At 46.8% G+C, this 21372-nt stretch overlaps 2 protein-coding genes across 2 annotated transcripts in view; one reads left to right on the top strand and one right to left on the bottom strand.

Moving 5' to 3' along the window:
- Window positions 1-3009: 3009 nt before the first annotated feature.
- LOC135900865 (uncharacterized) lies at window positions 3010-3861 on the bottom strand. Its single transcript, XM_065430456.2, has one exon. It carries the CDS (start codon window positions 3859-3861, stop codon window positions 3010-3012), a length of 852 nt encoding a protein of 283 aa, XP_065286528.1.
- A 732-nt stretch (window positions 3862-4593) lies between these two features.
- The window catches only part of LOC135900863 (scoloptoxin SSD14-like), a 30139-nt gene continuing 13360 nt past the window's right edge, over window positions 4594-21372 (top strand). Inside the window, exons 1-8 of the mRNA XM_065430452.1 lie at window positions 4594-4749; window positions 7131-7319; window positions 8535-8657; window positions 11491-11588; window positions 12603-12795; window positions 13336-13499; window positions 15884-16037; window positions 19406-19474. Coding sequence (XP_065286524.1) covers window positions 4655-4749; window positions 7131-7319; window positions 8535-8657; window positions 11491-11588; window positions 12603-12795; window positions 13336-13499; window positions 15884-16037; window positions 19406-19474 — 1085 coding nt within the window. The 5' untranslated portion in view covers window positions 4594-4654. The remainder of the gene's footprint in view (window positions 4750-7130; window positions 7320-8534; window positions 8658-11490; window positions 11589-12602; window positions 12796-13335; window positions 13500-15883; window positions 16038-19405; window positions 19475-21372) is intronic.

Raw genomic sequence — 21372 nt, 5'->3', positions numbered from 1 at the left:
TAAGGGGTGGGATACATTAGTACATAATTTGCATAATACATAAGTGAACACGCAAACAACAACAAAAAACTGCATGTGCTAAAGGGTTACATACGTCAGCGCAAATACATAGAACTAAGTAATACAAACTAAAGTTGCACGAGCATATAAGTCTATTAACACAAGTCATTTCTATTGTGAAAAGTGCGCAGTGACACTCTCCACGAACGTAGAAGGGCAAATGATGGCGGAGATTTGGTGGGGCAGATTGTTCCAATCTGTAGCGGCCTGGCAAAAGAATGAGGCGGAAAAGGTAACAGTGCGCATGCGAGGGCGGCCCACTTGAAAAGTGTGGCATGTGCGATGAGATGTTCGGGCTGCGGGAAGGATATAGGGTGGTTGATTAAGCGAGCTGTGATAAAACTTATGGAAAAGTGAAAGGGTTCCAGTGCGCCAGCGCGTACAAAGGGGAAGTAAATTCAATTCTTTCTTTAAGTAAGATATGCTCACGTCATATGAATAATTAGAATGGATGAACCTTGTGGCACGGTTTTGAACGGCTTCGAGTGCGTTAATGAGATATGTTTGGTGCGGATTCCATATGGCGGATGCATATTCCAATTTCGGTCGGACTATTGACTGGTAGGCCAGTAGTTTAACAGGTTTTGGGGCGCGTTTTAGATGACGCTTGAGAAAACCCAGCGATTTGTTAGCAGATGAAATGATGTTACTGACGTGTGTACGCCAGGATAAGTCGTTAGATATAGTAACACCTAGGTACTTGTAAGACTGTGCAGCACACACGGGAATGTTATTAATTGTGTAGTGGTAAGGAAATGGGTCGCGCCGACGAGAAAATACCATCAAGTTACATTTCTTAGGATTAAGTTCCATCAACCACCGGTCGCACCATTGCTGTAAACAGTTAATGTCCTCCTGAAGTAAGTCTTGATTAGATGTGCTAGTAATTGTTCGATAAATGACGCAGTCGTCTGCGAACAAACGAACGTTGCAAGACACGTGCAGGGGTAGGTCATTAATGTATATTAAGAAGAGTAGGGGTCCAAGAACTGATCCTTGCGGTACACCGGAAGTCACTGGTAGTTGGTTAGATGCGCGGTTGTTAACTGTAACGAACTGAGATCTGTTTGTTAGGAACGCTTCAATCCATCGCAAAATGTCAGGGTGAAGGTTCGCAAGAGAAAGTTTTAGTAGCAGACGTTGGTGCGGTACCTTGTCAAACGCTTTTGCAAAATCTACAAATATCGCGTCTGTTTGGAGGTTAGAATCTAAGTTAGTGTGAATATCATGCAGGAAAATGGCCAGTTGTGTTTCGCAGGAAAAGCCTTTGCGGAACCCATGCTGTGAAGAATGAAAGTATTTGTTCGAGTCGAGAAATTTCATGATTTCTGTGTACATGACGTGTTCCATGAGCTTACAGGGCACACTCGTTAATGAAATGGGGCGATAATTAAGCGGGCAATTCCTGTCACCTGATTTGTGGATGGGAACAACCTTCCCCACCTTCCAGTCATGTGGTACTTCACCAGTTGAAAGTGACTGCGAGAATAGCATACAAAGAAACACCGCGGTGACGTGTTTAGTATTCTTTAACAGTTTCGAATTAATGTTATCCACGCCGGCTGACGATGTGAGTTTAACGTTGTCAATTAATGATGAGATACCATCGGGGGAAAATGTAATGGTTGGCATAACGCTTGTTTCGTTAGTACGCGAAGAAAAAGGGGACGAGGTAGGCTCTTCTGTAAATACCGAGACAAAAACTGCATTAAAAAGGTTCGCGCACTCTACATCGTCGACCGTTTCACCACCCTCATTGGTAAGTGTTACACCGTGCCTTTCTTGAGGGTTTATCACCTGCCAGAATTTTTTCGTGTTATTGATCAAAAGTTTCCGAAGGCCATCACCAAAGAATGCATCTTTCGCCCTGCGAATCGCTGATAGGTATGCGCGTTCAGCAGTGTAGTATTTTTCCCATGCACACGTGTTCATCCTGCACTTTGCGGCACGATACATGCGCTTCTTTTTGTTTTCTAGTCTTTTTAACGAATTGTTAAACCATGGTTTTTGTTCATGTGTTCGAAAGGTGATTTTGGGTATAAACTGGTTCGCTAAGTTGTTTATTTTTTGTTTGAATATCAGCCAAGTTTCATGAATGCTGCAGTTATGACACGTATCTTGGAAGGAAGGTAGAAAATTCTGTAAATGTTCACATATTGCATGATAATTTCCTTTGTCGTATAAGTGTATAGTTTTCTCCCGCAGAGCTGGGGCAAAGCGAAAAGAAGCATGGATGACCTTGTGGTCACTAATTTCTCTAAGATAGGTGATCGACGACAAGCTGTCTGGACGGTTGACCAGTAGTAAATCTAATATGTTTGCAGTGTCTTGGGTGACGCGCGTTGGCTCTAATATGAGTTGTGTCAGATTGAAGTTGAGGCAAACGTCGAGAAAATCTCTCGATTCGGTTTGGCTTACCAGAGAGGGTGCTGCGTTGTGCCAATCAATGTCTGGTAAGTTAAAGTCTCCAAAAAGAAGCAGGTCGGCATTAGGGTAGCGAGAGCAAACCACATTTAGTGCATTGTTTAGATTACGAGCGAAGTCGGCGCTATTGCGAGGGGGCCTGTAACATACACCTAAAATTATGGACTGTGGGGCGGCGTGGCATAGAACAAACAGTATTTCTAGTTTTGATGTGATGTTAATGGCAGAGCACGATAACTGTTGACTAACGGCAATAAGCACACCTCCTCCTCTAGTCCCAGCACGATATTTTCGAAAGACGCTGAAGTTTGGCAAATCAGCCAACACTTCCGAGTCATAGATTTCGCTACAAAGCCACGTTTCCGTGAGTACAAGAATGTTGCTGTTGGACGACAGCACGAGGTTAGACACGTGTTCTCGTTTTGGAATGAAGCTTCGTATGTTAGTATAAATTATTGAAAGGGAAACATGCGCTATACTTTTCATTCGAGGGGGATGGCTTGTTTTTTGATGATGCGATGACTGCTATATTTCTTTCACTGTTTGCGATGTGTCATCGTATACGTAGCGCTTAGAACCAATGAAAAGAGTTTTAAAGCGCAAAGAAAATGGCACAGATTTTGCTTTCGCAAACGAAACAAGTTTCCTGCGGGCGTCCCTAACTGCCGGGGAAAAATCCTCACCCATGCTGAGATGAGTGCCCTTAAGTTTGCGCCCATTTGAGAGCACCATTTCTTTTTTCTTGTAATGATTAAACCTAACAATTAGTGGGCGCGGGTGATTAGCAGAATGACGACCAACACGATGCGCTCGCTCTATGTCTTGAGGTTCAAGTGGCACGTTCAGGTGGTCTGAGCATAGACGTAAAATTTTTTCTTCAGACGCGGCCGACGTTTCTGATGCTGCTGTATCAGGAAGGCCATAAAACACAAGATTGTTTCGCCTTGAGCGATTCTCTGCATCGTCAACGCGGGCATTCAGAGTGTGAACAAGCTTTGCTGTTTGCTCAGTATCTGTCCTTATGGTCTGTATCTCGATTTGCAATGGTAGTAGTTTCTGATAATGGCCCTCTAGATCCGCTAACCTCTTGCTTAAGTCAACGAGTGCAGCACTTGTAGCCGTACATTGGCTTTTAAGGCCCTGCATGTCGGCAATTATTGTGGTTTGGCCAGCGGACAGTTTTTTCAGTTCGGCAAGCACAGCATCAGTACCAGGACCAGGGTTCATTTCAATATCCCCTGACTGTAACAAAATAGATCTAAATACACTGAGACACTCACAAACAATATCAAAGCAGCACTGCGGGCTCGGAAGCTGCACCAAAAAGTAATTGCTAGTTCTCTTAGTATACAAGTAGTCTGGTTCACAAACCTGCATGATGAATAGAAGTGGGTTACTGGTGCGTGTTGTGGCCCAGCCACCGAGCCCACAGAGCGCGGACGATGGAAGTGGTTCCTTTATAGCTTGCTCTGCAGTCGTTGTCGATGACGGCATGGCTCTCGGTAATTGCTCAAGCCTCCAGTTTTGAGGTGGTGGCGCATTTGGAGAGGCGGAATGACTCTCGACACGTGTGCGCCAACTAGTCACATCAATCCCTGTGCGCAGGTTCGGCGGTTCCCTCACGAGGCTCGCTGACATCACCATCGAGGGCAGCAGCATGCGTGCGACAGCGCAAAGGAAAACCTGCATGATGAATAGAAGTGGGTTACTGGTGCGTGTTGTGGCCCAGCCACCGAGCGCTGTTACTAGCAGGATGGAAAACCAACAAGCCCAAGCTGCTATTCTACCCTTAGAATTGATATGGTGCTGAACAAAATTGAAATTTCATTTACTATTTTGCAAACTCATTCGACCCTTGGCCAATCTCGTATGTAGTGGGTATGAGTCATTCATAGACGCCAAACCAGCAATCTGTCTATGCAAGGCTCACTGCCTTATTACACACTAATTTTATTCATTTTCGGTTTCTTTCGCATGCTCAATTATTTACTTATTTCGCCTTGTTTCTTTTTTATCATATTACCACCCGGTTCGTGGCCTATCACCCACAGTGGGTGCGTGCCATTAAATAAGGCACCATCGTTATCACCATAATCAACCGATCAACAAACAAAAAAACCGACCAACCAGCTAACCGCTCAATCTCGCGAACGGTCAAGGGCTCGGGACCATGGATGACCCATCCGCACTCGGCTTGGACATTGGCGGAGGATCTGGTGGTGACGGCGGTTCTTCTGGATTTGGTTCGGGCCTCTTTGGCTGCAAGTATGTCAAGAGGTCGCCGTAGTGGTTAAAATACGAGGGCTGCAATGACCGTTCTGGTTAAGCCTAACGCACTGAGTCGCATCGTGGAATGACACGGCCCGCACGGGGAGATGCGAAACAAAACACTTTACGGCGATAATATCCATTATTATTTACCTCGGACGCTACCATACGCGGAAAAGGGGAAATCCTTTGGCTCGAGATGCACCGTTTTTTCTTAGCTACGAAAAGAGGAAACGTACTATGAGCTGTTGCGATTTTTTTTTGTTCATGTCTTGAATTTTTCATTTAGCGGGGACTGCCGGTTGTGGTAAAGCTGAGATAACGAAGCATAAATTTTACAACTCTGTTGTGAAAAGTGTTTCATAAAATTCTCTAGAAACTGCTTTAAAGTAGGGAAAGTATGATTTGTATTCCTCGGGACTGCTTTTATTTATACATTTAAAATTTACTCGGGTAATAATTACACAATTAATTATGAAAATCTGACTAGTTAACCTTATAACCGAACGAGTCGAAGGATTCGTTCTGCTGTAAGATTCGGAGCCCCTCACCCGAGATGTTCATGACCGGTTTCACATATGCAAAAAGCTGACGCTGCTAATTTCTGCAGAGTAACGAATTACTGGTGATCTTGCCTAGAAAACAACCTGAACTGCCGAAGAGAGCCACCCACCCGTCGTGGTGGCGTAGTGGATTTGGTGTTGCGCTGCTAAGCCCGTGGGCGCAGGTTCGAATCCCTGCCGCGGCGGCCGCGTCACGATGGGGGCGAAGTGCAAAAACACCCGTGTGTGCATTATGTGAACGTTGAAGAACCCCAGGTGGTAAAATTAATTCGGTGTCCCCAATTACGGCGTTCCTAATAATCATATCGGAGCTCTGGCACGTAAAGGCCCATTTAAATTTAAGAGCGCATCTGTTGCGTGCCTATAGCAGAAGCATAAGAGTGGCATCCCTGTTCACGCCTCACCATTGGAGAAGCGTGAAGCGAGCGGGATCGCGACTTGATAAAAAGGCGGTGTCTGCAAACCGGTAAAGGCTGACTCAAACTAGGCCGACCCGACACCGATTTCAGTCTGCCGACAGTCGGCAACAGTGTTTTTTTTTTTCACCTTCATGTCGGCGCTCGTGTCAGACTGTATCGACGCCGAGATTCCCGCCGACCGTCGGCAGATTGTCGGCGTCGGTACAGTGTGACAGAGCCGCCGACACGAAGGCAAAAACATTGTCGCCGACAGCTGGCAGACCGAAATCGGTGTCGGGTCGGCCTAGTGTGAGTCAGCCTAAACAACTCGGATGACGGACTTCCAAAGTCTTACATTAGGATAAACTGTCTACTTCATTTAAAAATCGATTATTCTTCCTCAATTTCACAATTTCTTGTTTTTAGTACGTATCGAATCGTCTCACGATGTGTGCGTATGCGATTAAAGCAATACCAAAGCAATGTCGCTGAGCTATCGGATATTCCCGATATTCAGGAAATTTCGAACACATTTTCTCAAGCACTCTGTATACATTTACTGTGATTAGATCAGTTACCACGTTCAAACCGGAGGATCTCATATACTGAGACATTGCAGAACTAATATCTGTCGATAGGATTCATCAATGTTTTTGCAAGGATTGTAGCCACTTTGCGTAGTGGTTGTGCATAACCACTTCAAAAACACATCGCAACCAGTTTCTGTGACCACCAACTAATATATTACTTGCATAGGAAATTCGCGGTTGACTCCCATCTAAAGTTTCTGTTTGCTGTTAGTTTCGTAGCTGTTAGCTTTTGTCATGTATATAGGGGTGCGCAAGTAGTGATTTTTTCAGACCGAATCGAATACGAATCGAATAGTGCTATAGAATCGAATAGAATGTCGAATAGTTTTTGAATAATGAACAGGCGTCAGTTAACGCAACTAATATGAAACGATGTTCGCATCCTAGTATTGTTAACCTTAGCAAGTTTCTGTCACGTACTTTACATGGCACGTCATGAAGCGCTGATTATTAAAAGAATAAATGAAACATCAGCGACAGACGAGTGGTTTCTTCTATGCACAGGGCTCTTCAGAGATTTTGAACGTTCGCTGCGCAGCTTGTAACGTAAGGCTACCTAAGTGACGTAGCCTGCTGCACCACGCTTGCTTTATGTCTATACCCATACGCTCGCGGGTATTAAAACTTACCGTATACGTTTGCTCCAGTTGTATGTTTTAGTGGGCGCAGTCGACGTTTTGAGGCATTCTAAAACTTACGGAAAACTATTTCGACTCGAACACCGAATCAAATTGGACGTCATTCGATTTCTTATTCGAAAGTTTCGAACATTCGCGCACCCCAACTCTCGTGTAAAGTGTTTTCTCCCCAATACTCTGTCTGCACAGCCCCATCCAGGATATGTGCAACCTTGCCATATTGATGTGCTGCTGCTGCTGCTTGTGCATCCTTTTGGTCGTGTTCGCCATCCTCTCCCTGTTTGGCTTGGTCACCTTGGCGGTGCCTGCACCCGTCGACACCACGTTCGAGAAGTGGGCCGTCGTCTGCGACGCGCCGCATTGTGCAGACGTCGCCAAGTGAGATTCCGAAACGTCTGCCGAAGTCCCTAATGTAAAAGTGCTGGCTAGCTCCCACTGACGTCTCGCACAGAAGTGGGATCTCGCTGTGAATGCATTATTATTATTTTTTTGTTCCGCTAGGAATAACGCTGAAGTAAGCATCACCTAGCTACTGTGATTGTGACAAATGATTTTGCGCTTGCTGCTCATCCGCTGTTAGAAGAACTAGCTGTTGGGCCAGTTGGTAACTCATTATGATAAAACAAATTGGAGTGCAAAATATGACACCAGCATTCATGCACACACAACACACGCAACCACTCCAGACAGAGCGCTTGCGACTGGGGGGGTCTTGCAGTGATTTCGTGTGTGGGTGTGTGCGTGCATGAGAGTGCGTTCTTTGTCGTCCAGTTTGTTTCACCGTCTGCTTCTTGCTCAGATTTCGCAGCAAGATGACATCTTATGGCCCGGACAGCTGAACGTAACGCTTGACATTGTTACTTAGCTGGTTTTAAAGAAAAAGATGCCGTGTTATCTTCGTCTAAAATTTTCGTGACCAAGGTATGGCGGCCATAACGTCACCTGGTCGCTTCCGTCATTTGCTGTGCGGGAAAGCGTGTCCTTCGTTATTGGTTACGACTAGTCGCTGGTGTGTGCAATGTGAACATCACCGAGGGGTGCAGACGAAGGCAACGTATCGCTAATTGCTTGTGCTCTAGTCAGTTCGTACTTGCAGTGCGAAAAAAAGAAAAAAAAAACAAGATGAGAAAACATGTAAAGAAAGAACAATACAGGAAAGACACTATTTTCTGTCCGGTACTTTTTTTACGTTTCCGCGTCTTTTGGACCGCCAAAAAGACGAAGACAAATTCGCACTGAAGGAAAAGAAGTCTTATATTGAACGCTCGGTACCATAGAATCTGATCTTAATACAAAATTCGAGTAATAACAGAGTAGTGGCAAACACGGAATTGTTTAATTATCTTCAGAGAAAGACGCAGGCCTCTGTTGATAACTCTTCTGGTAAAACGCTAGCTCGTTCGCACTGGAATTTAGATCAGAGGTAGCCGGTGTTTCAGATGTCAGGATTGTTATCGTTTCTAGTTAAATATTTGTGTGTAAAAAACGGTAACTGCATTACATACTAAAGGAGCCTACGATTGAAATGGACCTTATAGAAAACTTATAGAAACCTTACTTGTAGCTGACTTCTTTGTACTGTTATCCGTACAGAGAGATGTTCGACAAGGGCGGCGCCATCGGGGACGCCGCCGTGGCCGCGCTGCTGTGCATGGGCGTCACCGCACCACATGTCACCGGCATCGGCGGTGGTCTGATGGCCGTCCTTTACGACAAGTGAGCCGGATTCCTCGCATATTGGCACGACTCAGTGGCTACTTTCACGTAATTTGAGGCAGAACTCGTAATAGGATCTCATGCTGGGAAATTTCGGCCTGGACCTCATCGAGGCACTGACCGTCGCAACTCTGGCGCTAGATCAATGACCATTCACACTAAAAAAAAAAGATACTCCCCCTTGGCCAAGAGTGTGGCTACGAAACAAAGCGCTTGCCGCTTTTCATAAAAATACCAATATAATAGGTGTATAATAAACTTAGGTGTAATATGAAAGATTAAGCGCAGTGTAAGTCTAAGCTAGTAGCTAAGCAGAAAAGCAGCTGGGCAGTAGGCTACGTATGTCGTCAAATGAACCGAGAACAGCGGTGCGCTTGGTAAAGTTTGCGTGACCAGCTTTTCTCGCTTTCAAATAAAGGAGAAGTAGAACAGAAACGGAAATATCACAGCATAAGTGGAACATCATTGCGCAGTGCCGCCGTCCGCTCATAGATGCCATGTGCTCCGCTGTTCGCGTTTCGTTTCACGCCGATAGTACTAACGTTTTGCGCACTCGTTCTTCGACACCCTAAAATTCTGTGCGAGTCCTCGGACAATGCAATGTGCATGCTTGTGTTTGCATATGCAGCTGTGTACGTGTTGGTCTTCTGTGGGTTCCTGGAGTCACGTTCAGAGCTTTGGGCTCAAGCTGTCTTACTATGCTATGTCGAACGCCTTCACACCGAAATTCTTGGGGCTTCCTAAATCATTCGTGGTGCAGGACACTTCGTTGCAAAAGTCACGCAACGCACAGCTCACAATCCCTTCGTTTTACAGGTCATTTCATTTTAAAGGCGCTCTACTTTATTAGTGACACATTTCGTGACATATTTTGGGAGAAGGAGAAGTATCGCGAGAACATTTTTATTTGGCAAGCGACGAGTGGTAACTTTTGCCACATAAGAGTACCAACCTCTATGTCACCATGTCAGTAATAATCATTAAAAAAAGTGGCTATAGGAGTTGAAAATACGACGGTTCAAGTGTCGCAGGAAAGATATATAAGCAGTACATGGGTTTGCCTAAAGTTTGTTCTTCTGCCCTTCAAACATGTTCGTGACTTTGCGAGCTGACAAGTCCTAGAAAAATCAAGAATTTGCGCAGGCATGTATTGCGGCTGTGTTTATAAATATTCGTCCCAAATGGATATGAATTGTGAACTAGCCGGTTAGAATTCGTAGATTGCAATAAGTGCAGTAGATTTAGTAAGTGATGTTTTGGTAATTAGTCAAATAAGCAGTTTGATTTCTTGTGCAAAGTATATCTGTCTCTTCGAGCAATCCAATTCAAGAAGTAGAATTGTAATACCTGCCACGGGAGCTTTCAATACATGCCACGGTCGTCAGCATAGCGTCTCGTGGTAAGGAAAGCACACAGAGACAAAGAAGACTGAAGAACACAGGACGCCCTGTGTTCTTCAGTCGTATTTGCCCCTTCGCGCGTGGATGCAAACTATCTCGCTCATTTCGATAGCGCCTCGGCGGTCAGAGAGAGAGAAAAAACATTTATTTGGACCACCGAGGTGGTTGCTCTTGAGGTCGAGTGGGTGGGGTCCTCATTCCAGGACTCCACTGGCCGTGGCTGCTCGACGTACTTGCTGGACGAGAGCTTCTTGTCCCGCCAGGGTATCGCCGGTCAGCTGTACCAACTTTGTCGTCATGTTTCTCACGTGACGGCAGTTAGTTCAACCAGCAGTTACGGTCTTAAAACGACAGGAAGTTGAGCAAGTTGGTAAGAGAGAAAGAGAAAAAAGTGCAGCGAAGTTAATTAGAAAAAAAGTCTGGTTTGCCATTCAGGATGGGGGAAAGGAGATCTAAATATTTAGGGAGGGAGGAAGAGGAGTATTCAAACGGAAATTGGAGCCCAAAATTATGAGGTGGCAGGCGTTATTATCACTGTCTAACCGGCAGGCCAGTAGACTACACGAAGCGAATGATAGCACTGTGACTTCCTTGATCACTCACGACCGATGTGACCACTGTCCGAGTGTTTTTTGCTATGACCGTGGCCGCCTGTCCAGGGTCCGTACCGAGGTACACAGCAATTGATATTAACCCAACGCATACCGTAACGGTGGTAGATGCACAGAAATTGTTAGATTTTGTTTTTACATCCGCAAGTGTCACAGGTAGGAAGGCAGGCGTGCTGCGCACACAGCCACAAGCAGGGATAAAAAAACACAACACGCTAGCTATCAACTGACGGGCCGCAGTGTAGCGGAAAGCTAGGAGGACACAAAACTCACCGGCTCCTGTTTACGGGTAGGCAGCGCCACCCCGTCAATTCTGGATACGCGCCTGCACCCGCGATAGACAACTGTTTGTGCACGAGAACCTTTCTTTGTGCTCGATAATCGAGGGCTGACTTGCGGGCGTTCTACCGAAATGAATGATATGCAAAGCTTCAATGCACAAGGAAAGCTTATTAATTTTTATAAGAATGGAGATGGTGTGCGTTTTACATGCGCAAATGAGCTTTTTTTGTTTACCTTTTTCCCCGACACTGTGGAACTTTTTGGTGACAGTCAGTTTTTTTGCTGCCCTTGTCGTCCCTATAGTGGTGTCAATTTTCGCACGCCGCGCTTTAGTAACCTTGTTAGCACGAGCAGAGTTGATTCTGGTGGCGGTCGAAATAATATACGAGGTCCAAATACCATCTTTTTTTTACCCTAAGCTTGGCCACAAAGAGTCATGCGTGAACTAAACGTCCGATAACGGATGCAGAGCGACCTACAGACACGAGTCCTCTCGAAGGACTCGAAGGAACAATGGATCATGTTCTCTGCGGGTTTCAGGTCCACGATGAGGGTTCAAGCCCTGGACGCCCTGGGAGTGTCTCCAGCAAGCGTCACACCGGATATGTTTTCAACCAACGTGTCGGCGTTGAAACTCGGTACGCTGTAATGTTGACCAGATGGTTACGGGGTTTTCCCTTACCATGACATGGAACCCTGTAGGATCCTTCGCGTTGGTTGAGTGCTCTCTGCTAAGTTCATGAGTTCGAATCCTGGTTGCAGCGGTCATATACATTCTGGTCGGGAAAGTGTGCAAACGCGCGAATTGCTTTGGGGCGTTGAACTTGATTTCTAAACCTGAACGACAGTAAAACTGGATTAGGAGCGCTATGCACCAACGGATGTTCTTATACTGGCAACTTAATGTAAGAAAACATATAACATTTTTATAACATACATCTTTCTCTCCCTGTAACCTGTGTTCTTTTTAACTTGATATTTACCAAACACGGCAGCATCCATATAAACGTACATTGTCACGTTTCCGTTTTAAGCCGGCAACTCTTAATAATGGCCATTCTGTCCTAAGGAATCCTGATTCGCCGAATATAATGATAGTGATAGGCACCAAGTAATGTGAGGCCTAAACTTTGGTTCAGTTTGAGTTAAATTCACGGGAGCCAACAACATTCAACAGCGACGCAAGATACATCGCAAGAGCATTTATATAACGTTTTATTTCTCTAGTTCGAACACATATTTCAGAAATCGCACGGAACACACATATAGCGCTATTTTGCATATTCAGATGACTTACACGAGGCGACGGAAATTATGTGTACGATATATCGTGATTTTCGTGCGAATAATTAAATATAACCTAATAAGCGCTTTAACTATTCACTTTAGGGAACATCGTCCAATCGGCAAATTGAGGTAGACTGCAGTGACAGGCAGGCAATAGGCGGTGGCCGAAATTTGGTCTACGTGGCGCCTCGGCGATTCATCCATGACTCATCGTACAATCCAGTGTAATCACTGGTGCTCACGTGCGTTCCCAAATGTGAATCGTTGTAACATCAAACACTTGTTAGACGTTGAAAATGGTCACCGGAAAAACGCCAGTGCATGCTCGCGTCAATGCGTACATTTCGTGCGTTCCCTCCTCTCAGGTGCCAACGCTCCGATCGTGCCGGGCGCGCTGGCCGGGTTGAAGGCTCTGCACACCAAGGTGGGCAAGCTTCCCTGGAAGGCCGTGTTCCAGCCGGCCATCCGCTTGGCCAAGGAGGGCTTCACCGTCGGATCACACCTTGCCGCCGCCCTGGCCAACAACGAGAATGTACTGAGCGTGTCGGCTTCCCTCAGGTATATGATCCCTTCAACCGGAGAAAGCTGGTATCAGACGAGCTTAATGCTAAGATTGCCGGAGAAGCCTGTGACGCTGCAATCGTTCTGCCACCGTTGCAATCGAGAGAAATTACTACGATTTGGCGCTAATAATTTGAGTTGAGGGAGAGGAGGACGGCTGTCGCCTTGCACGCCGGCGCTCTTGCCGCTGGAGACAAGACACATCACATGTGACGAATGAGCTTCTATGTATATACCTACCTGTACTACACCTACAAATGTGTGTATTTGTGGCTCTGTTTCTTCGCGGGATTACGCAGGGAAGCCACAAACGCTAGCTAAATGTCCTCACTGCAACAAATACGCGCCTTCTAGCCCATTGTTCCTTTCTACATAGAGCGCATAACTTTCCAGAAGCATTCGGATATTCGCTTACGTATACAATAATCGTGGATGGCTTCTGCAGGTCAAACAGAAAAGAGAGAAAAAGAGAGATCTCCCCGTTACAAACATAACGATCCCTAGTTGGAACAGCGTGGCCCCATTTTTTTGATGCAGGAAGCGATTCTCCAACAGCGCCACCGGGGCTCTGTTGCGGCGCGGGGACAAGCTCGTTCAGGCGCAACTCGCCGAGTTGCTGACGAAGCTGGCCGAACACGGCCCGGAGTACCTCTACCAACATGAGCTCGCCGACGAGATCGAAAAGAACGTTGCAGAAGCCGGTAATGTACTTATATAGACAAGTTTCAGCGTATTCACACCGTCCGTATAACAGTGGCTAACGCACTAAAAACAAAATTTTTGGCACTTTATTATGGTCGCAACGTCAGAAACAGAGGTCGTAGAGCACTATTCAGTAGGCCCAGTGGCAAGTCGCCTTTTTAATACTGAGCGCAACCGGGACTTATTCATTGCGCCTCAATAAAAACGCTCATGCTTATTCACATTGTCCTCTTATTCGTCCGAGTATAGGCGCGGCATGTGCGTGCCTCCGAACTATAGGCATCGTCCCGATGTGCAATTTAAGTGTATGAGGGCGGTGTACAACGGCACAGAGTAACGCAGGCAAAACAAAGCAAAGGAAAAAGAAACAAACGAAAGTTAGTTCGACAGGTACGGCTTCATCCGTACCCCATGCACCACTTCGGGTGAGTGCTTGCGGCGACTGGAGCTATTGTCACTGTCAGGAACGGCCTCGTAATTCATGAACGTCGCTCAGGCGGCGGACCACTCTGTACGGGCCAAAGTACCGTCTTAGCAGATTTTCTTAATGCCCACTACGGCGTATGGGTATCCAGACTCTGTGTCGAAGATCGTACTATTTTGCATCTTGGTCTTGCTGAAGGCAGATAAGTACGGGGGCAAGCTGTCTGGCTTCTTCGGCGCTGAGTGAATTCAACGTCGCTAGGTATGACTAACCGACCGTTGGTCAGGAGAGATATGCGGTTATATTCAAGTGGCTTGTACCACTGAGTCTGAGAACCGAGTCAGGGAGTTCGGCAGTGAAGGCAGTTCCCTTGTCTGTTATGACTACTTTTGGGGTGCCGTGCCTAAGGACGACGTTTTCTATGAAGAAAGTGAGCTGCTTCGGCTGCTGTGTCCCGCTTTCTAGCTTTCGTCTCCTCATAGCACGTCATGTAATCGGTGGCAACAATGAATCAGCTGTTGCCGGCTGTAGAAGTTGGAAATGGGCCCAGGAAATCCATTCCAACTTGGGCGAATGGCTGGCCTGGTACCTGGGCTGGATGTAAGAGACCTGCAGGCTTGACGGGAGGTGCTTTACGTCTTTGGCAGTCGGCACGTGTTTGTACGAGATGTTTTACACCAGCGGGTAGCTTCGTGCAGAAGTACTTGCGTCGGAGTCGGGACAATGTGCTCGCGTAGCCTAGATGACCGGCGGTGGTTTCATCGTGGCATGCTTTTTGTGTTTCCTTTCGAATTGACGCCCGTAGGACAAGCGGGTACGTGCTGCCACGGGTAGAAAAGTTCTTGCAGAGGACATCGTTCCGTAGACAAAACGAGGGCAGTCCCCTTGCACAGAGTCGCGGAATGTCTTTACAAGAAATGAATTAGTGAGAGCAACTGGGGGTCGTGGCGTTGCTCCTGCGAAGTGGTGACGGTGTCGACGACGCCGAAAAATACAGCGTCCACGTCCACGTCATCGATACCTGCGGACTCGACGGGTGACCGCGAGAGGCAGTCGGCGTCGGTGTGCCTCTTCCATGATTCGTAAATTATGGTCACGTCGAACTCCTGAAGCCTGAGACTCCAGAGCCCCAGACGGCATGATGGGTCTTTTAAGTTAGTCAGCCAACAAACAGAATCATTGCTCGCTGACAACCTTGAATAAACGGCCGTACAAATACGAGCGAAACTTGATAACCGAACTTACCGCGGCGAAGCATTCCTTCTCGGTAGACGAGTAGTTTTCCTCCGTACGAGAGAGAGTTCGGCTGGCGTAGCGATTACTTTTCCGGAGCCGTCTTGCCACTTCACCAGTACGGCGCCAAGGACAACGTTGCTCGCATCAGTGTGGGTGGCTGGCTGATGCAGAGAGAATTTTCTTTTTTTCCGTGCGATACGCTTCAAGGATTTCACGTGTTATCTGGCCGAGGAGGCGATGCGCAATGTGGAGTTCTCTAATCAAGGCGCACATCCACAGCAGGACGTCGCGATGTTCTGCCAGTCGATCACCCCGGCAAGTTCGATTGTCTGCTGTGCTGCTACTCACTGCGCAGCTCGATGTAGCAGCGTAGCAGGCTATCGAATCAGCCGGAGCTTGCTCGACGGATTTAAGTATTTCAAAAGATACAAATGTTTCCGGGCAGCTAGTTTAATGTGAGGTCCCTCTAGAGTGCCTCATTACAAACACAATTTACTCGCGAACACAAACACGTGGGCTGCGAAAAGACGGAGATGCAATTTCGAAACGTCGTGCAAGGTCAGCCGGTGGCACCTAGTGGTTAGGGAGGGCATCCTCATTTCGCTATCATAATTTGTAGTTGTTTCGACTATGCGACGGGTTGCGCATGAGAAGTGGCCGCACCGAGAGTACACGTCATTCGCGGGCGACGTTTCTCGCTCCATTTTCTCACTCCTTCCGCAGGTGGGTCCCTCAATAAAAGCGACCTGTCCGGATACCAACCCGTCTGGCAGGATCCACTGTCTTCCAAGATCGGGGGCAGCCAGCACATACACTCGGCTCCCATTCCGGGCGCCGGGGTTGTGCTAGCCGTGGCCGTCCACAAGATACACGTGGCGTGAGCTTCGTCATTCTGTCTCACGTGCACGTCTGCTTTTTGGGTCGCATTGCCGAACTGCGGGCGTATCCCACGAGAGGCCCAGGATACTGGCTTGAGACGTGGCGAAACCGCCAAGCCCATATATGCACTTACATTAAGCGGGACTGATCAGCCTTTCCATTAGGGAGCTTTAGGCAAAGCGAGGAGGCCGTTGAGTGAGCTTGGGTAACGAGAACCGCCGGCGCTAAAGAGCATCGGTTCGGCTGTGCATTTGCCGCCTGCACGACACTGCAGTTGAAATGTTAAAGTATTGCAGCATCAGGCGGGAGGCAGAGCTGCAGACATGGATGCAGGTGAAGGCACATTGAAAAAGACACGTTGGGCAACGCGTCGTCTTTCATGTGCCTTCATATGTGTTCGTGTCTTTATCGCTGTTTCCCGCCTCACAATGGACAACCAACTAGTCGATGCTTTCACGATATTACAGCGCCGGCTGTTGAGAGCGCTTGAAGCCAGAACCTGTCCGAGCACACACACGCGCGGACGTGACAGCGTCAGTAGATGAACCTAAATACGATAAAGATGAGTAATACGTTAAGCTGTATCAGTAAATTATACATTCTTGTTATACGTAGTGGTCTAGCTTACCATGAGATGAGTCCGACGGGTAAGCTAGAAAATAAAGAGCAGAAAACGAAAGTGGCGCTACCTCCCTTCATTTCAAGGCGCTGTATAAACTTTAGTCAAATGTCATTGTCTTCAGGGTGCTTGACTACAGACGCCGTCACTCTGAACTAAAGCGATATAATAGCTGGCCGTATTCACAGACGCAGGAATAGTTTACTCAAATGCCGACAAAAAAAAAAAAAGCTGAGGGTGAAACGAGAACCAGGTGGGGAGAGCGGTATCCGCCTATAATGAAACGGGGTACTTTAGGGCTACAATAAATGCAAGAATCGGGTGAGGAATTCGACAAGGAGTAATGCTCACTGCGCTAACGTTTGCAAGCTCCGTTACCTGATCAAAATCTGATATCATGTCGGGGTTGCAAGCTAACGAAAGTGCGATGGTCCTATTGTTATTGGGTGGTCACGGTGAAACTCCGAATGAGTCAGCGCAAGGTGGCATCGGTTGGGCCTCACTTCAGAGAAGCGCATAGCAAAGTTAGTTGTAAAGAAGGGCTCCGGGGCATGGATGAAAAGGAATGGACAGCGAGAATGCACGTATGTTTGCACCACAAAGACGTGGACACACAATGGAGAAAGACGACAAGGAAGTTGGAGAACAAAAACAAGGTAAGTGGAAGTACCAATAAACAACGCGCACTGGTGAAAAAGAAAGTCAGAGAAACAACCAGGGACGGTAAAATAGACGCAAGGGATGGAAACAAGAAAGACAATGAATTTATTCGGAGACGGGCAGGAAACAGAGGAAAAAAAAGGCTTTCTTTTTTGAGGTCCGGGTTATTTGCCCGAGAGGAAAGAAAATGCAGGAACAAATATTCGCAACAAGGTAAAACCTGTGCCTGCTGCAGAAAACATTCAAAGACAACTATGCACGTGTTTTCTTACACAAAATTTGTAGGCATTATACTTTGCGTTAAATTTTCTAGTGTTCCATATTCGGTTTTTTTTTCCTGATTTGACTTAATAGTTGCTTCGAAACCTACTTTTCGGTATTCTCACGCTTCTGGTTGTAACAAAATTCCAAGATGTTTGCCCAGACAGAATAGCAGGGAGCGTCTGTACATTTCAGAAGGGCAGGGATTCTACGTGAGCGTTAACTGGTCAGAGGTAGAGGTAATTCGAGTATTGGTGAAAAATGAAGCAATAATAAAAAAAAAGAAAGCGAAAGACGGGTGCGCGATTGTCACAAAAGTACGTAACTTAACAAGATGAAGGAGATATAAAATGGCAGACATATAGATTACAATACTGTAATAGGAAAGTAGCTGAAACAGGCTATAGGAGACCATCTGTCGCAACCTTGAATCAAAGGGGATGCCATTAGAAGGTCCCCAACATCATCATACGCAAACATGCCGTGACGTTTTGCATTTTGCCTGCCTCTAGGTTATAGTTAATTCTGCATTGACAAAAAAGACATCGCAATTATAAGTGATCTATATATGTAACCTATGCTGGACACTGCCAGAGAGCATGGGCTTATTTGCGCACAATAAAACTTTTTGCGTGGCCGTATAACGTTACCGAGCCCTTTCGGCACGTATACGACATCACTCTGTGAACTCTTCCTTGCTCAGGATCCGTTCTAGTATCCTTCTTAACCTTCCGTTGCATGCCGTCCCTATTTTCGACCAGCCACCACAAGCAAAGTAAGGTGCAGCTGACCAATGGCAGACGTGGGCGGCACCCTCCTCATCCGGTTATCTATTCTCACTGCGCTATCTTCGGCCCCTTCGAAACCCTCTCCACTTGAGCGTTCTCCTCACCTCTTTTCTCGCCAATGAGATGATAAACAGCGCGCAGTGCAGGTATTGTTCGTTTTTATAGGAAACAAAAGTGACCTCTTACAAACGAGGAGAACGTTTGATTGGGCTATTAAGACAACGCTGCGGCTCACCTCCCGGTGCTGACGTCGGCAGTTACGTAAATTTGACGTCAGGATAGTGGAATAAAAAGAGATTGCAGTAGTTTTACATTACAGGGCCCCTGCTGAGGCATGAGTAATTGCTGAGGGGCCCAGTGAATGAGAAAATGCATCACAAACGATCTCGCTTTCAGGTGATAAAAAAAATGCATCGGTTTGGCGTTCCCATAGCAACCATCTGCACCGTAAAAAGTTCTTGGCAGCCACGCGCTCTGAGTATCGCGTTTCAAGCGCTGAGCACTGTGAATAATAATAATAATAATAATAATAATAATAATAATAATAATAATAATAATAATAATAATAATAATAATAATAATAATAATAATAATAATAATAACTTACGTAATCTATATTCATGTGGGATTAGTGAACACATTTTACCGCACGCATGATCTGAGATCGCATATGTATGGCAGTGTACGTCCAAATGGGCGCATGTAAATTCCACCGGAAACGTTTTCGGACTGCAGGAGAAAATACTGAATACCACCGCAGCCTTGTAGCGTATTTACCGTTTGGTTCAAGTGTGCTCCAACCAACACGATGTTGTGCGGTTTTACTGGTTATGCGGTCACATATGCTGCTCGGAAATCTTATGTTCTCTCAGATCGCGCGGTGCCTAAACCCTTGCGTTAGAATGTACCATTGCCGCTTCCTATAGACAAGCATATGCTAGGCAGAGCGAAGCATCATCTAGCAACTGTCTGGTCTGGCAATTGTAAGCTTTTTACGCTCGCACGTTCACCCGTGGTACACTTCGTGTTCAATCGCAGCACGAAGTCCCTCAAGGAGACTGAGGAAAAGCACATTTATCCCACCATGTCTTCTGCAAGAATACACCAGTAAGTGAATCGCGTTACATCGCGCACTCTTGATGTACGCCATGCATGTTACCGAATTAACAATTTCACTAATCAAGGGTTTAGACTGTAGCTCCACGATAACAGTCGTGACGACGAGCTTGATGCTGGCATCGCTCCCAACGAGACCACGGTCGGGGCGTGAAGGGGTGATCGCCATATTAGATGCTCCTCAGGCGTCACGCCCGAGCCCTTCGCGAGGCCGGCTCCCGTAGTAAACGTGCTGGCTCGTCCTGACTCTGCAGCTACGAAATGGTTACTTCATGGCACACACAACTTTCGCGGAAGTCCAATGGCATGCTTACAAAATTTTCTGCGGGTTGTTAACGTCCTAGATGTTACGACGCGTATGTAGTGGGCTTGCGGATGCAGTTTACGTTTTCGTTACTGCTTTCGCTCCTGTGTGTGGCGAATTCGCGTGATTCGGCATTTGCGGCACTCAATGGCTGTAAAAACATGCTCTCAAGGGACTTGGAAAGGGCCTCGTTTTTTTTCGGCAATGAAGGAACATTAAGTCTTTTTACGATTTGAAGGGGCTTCACGCGCGCCTTGTACCGGAAGATATAAGCGCTGACAGCAGCCTAAAAGGAAGAGAGGTCTTGCCAAGCCGGTACCTGTAGCCAGTGGCGTAGCCAGAAAAATTTTTTTGTAGGCATGCAGCCGCATACTCGACCGGGGTAGGGGGGCGCGGGGCAGGCGGGTGTTCTCGCACGTCATTCTATGCCGGGCATCCTTGACACACAAAATTTTAGAGGGGTGCAAGGGGGGACGTGTTCGCAATGCTTCTCCCTCCCCCTCCCACCTTGCTACGCCTCGTGCTTCTAGTCAGCGTCAGCTGTGACAGCACCAGACAATGACCAGCCATCAGCGGCACACGCCAACCGTGCAAGCGATTATATAGGGTGCAAAGGAAAACCAAAAAATCTTTTTGCGACCGCAAAGTTCAAAACAAAAATGACAAGGGCTTTCAGTATTTTCACCAGTCATAGGTCACCAGAAAAGGTCGCCTCGGCAATTAATTAATTATCTGGTCATCTTTGGTGAAAAATAAACAGCTCTGCTCACGTTAAGCCAGGAACTGCCTCGGACTCACTTTTTCTTCCAATATGTGTGAAACATTGGTTGGCCTGTGTGCTTGATATCGTGGATTTCCGAAATACACACTAAAATCATACGAATTTTGGTATTCGCCCGAAATATTCGTGGCGATCGATTGCGAGGGGATAAATAAAGTCAAAATCTGCTGAAAGAACTTTTTTCTACTGTGCCCTAATATTACTACCATTGAAGAGTTAAGGCAGGTGGGTACTCAAAGGAATGCACGTAGGAACACTGATACAGGCGCAAATATCGAGTGATGACGTCTCTGAATTGTGCTTCGAAATAGGCCGTTAGCCAACGTTGTTCCTTCCCGAAGGGTTTTAAGGAGGCTTGGCGGAGGTGTGCGGTGGCTGGCCACCTTGTCAGTGCTAGCAGCCCCCTGTGTGTAGCGCTGTGAGATTGAAACGCGATATTGCTGGGGCACACCGCATGGCGGCCGGCGCTTTTTACTGGTGAGCGCCAGTTGATTGCTGGGACACGAATCTCAGTCACAATGTCTCATAACGGCGGGACCTTTCGAGGCGCATTACAATGCATCAGCTCCCCAGCGCCCACAGTGGCCGCAACAAGACCGGCAGTCATACGCACTCCGAGTATCGTGTTTCAATCGCCGAGAACTCTACGTGTTACAAAGGTATCAAATTTTTTTCTAGTCGGCGATTTACACCAAGAAAGGTGCAGTAATTGCCTCGCAAACACAAACGCCAACCGAAATATAACGGCGACGACAACTAAACAGCCTTTATGCTTACGAGAACACATCAAAGGACAAAAAAAAG

This window comes from Dermacentor albipictus, chromosome 2 (assembly GCF_038994185.2).
Source record: "Dermacentor albipictus isolate Rhodes 1998 colony chromosome 2, USDA_Dalb.pri_finalv2, whole genome shotgun sequence".
NCBI lineage: Eukaryota > Metazoa > Arthropoda > Arachnida > Ixodida > Ixodidae > Dermacentor > Dermacentor albipictus.
Note: the sequence above shows the minus strand (reverse complement) of the source record. Positions and strands in the feature narration are given on the sequence as shown.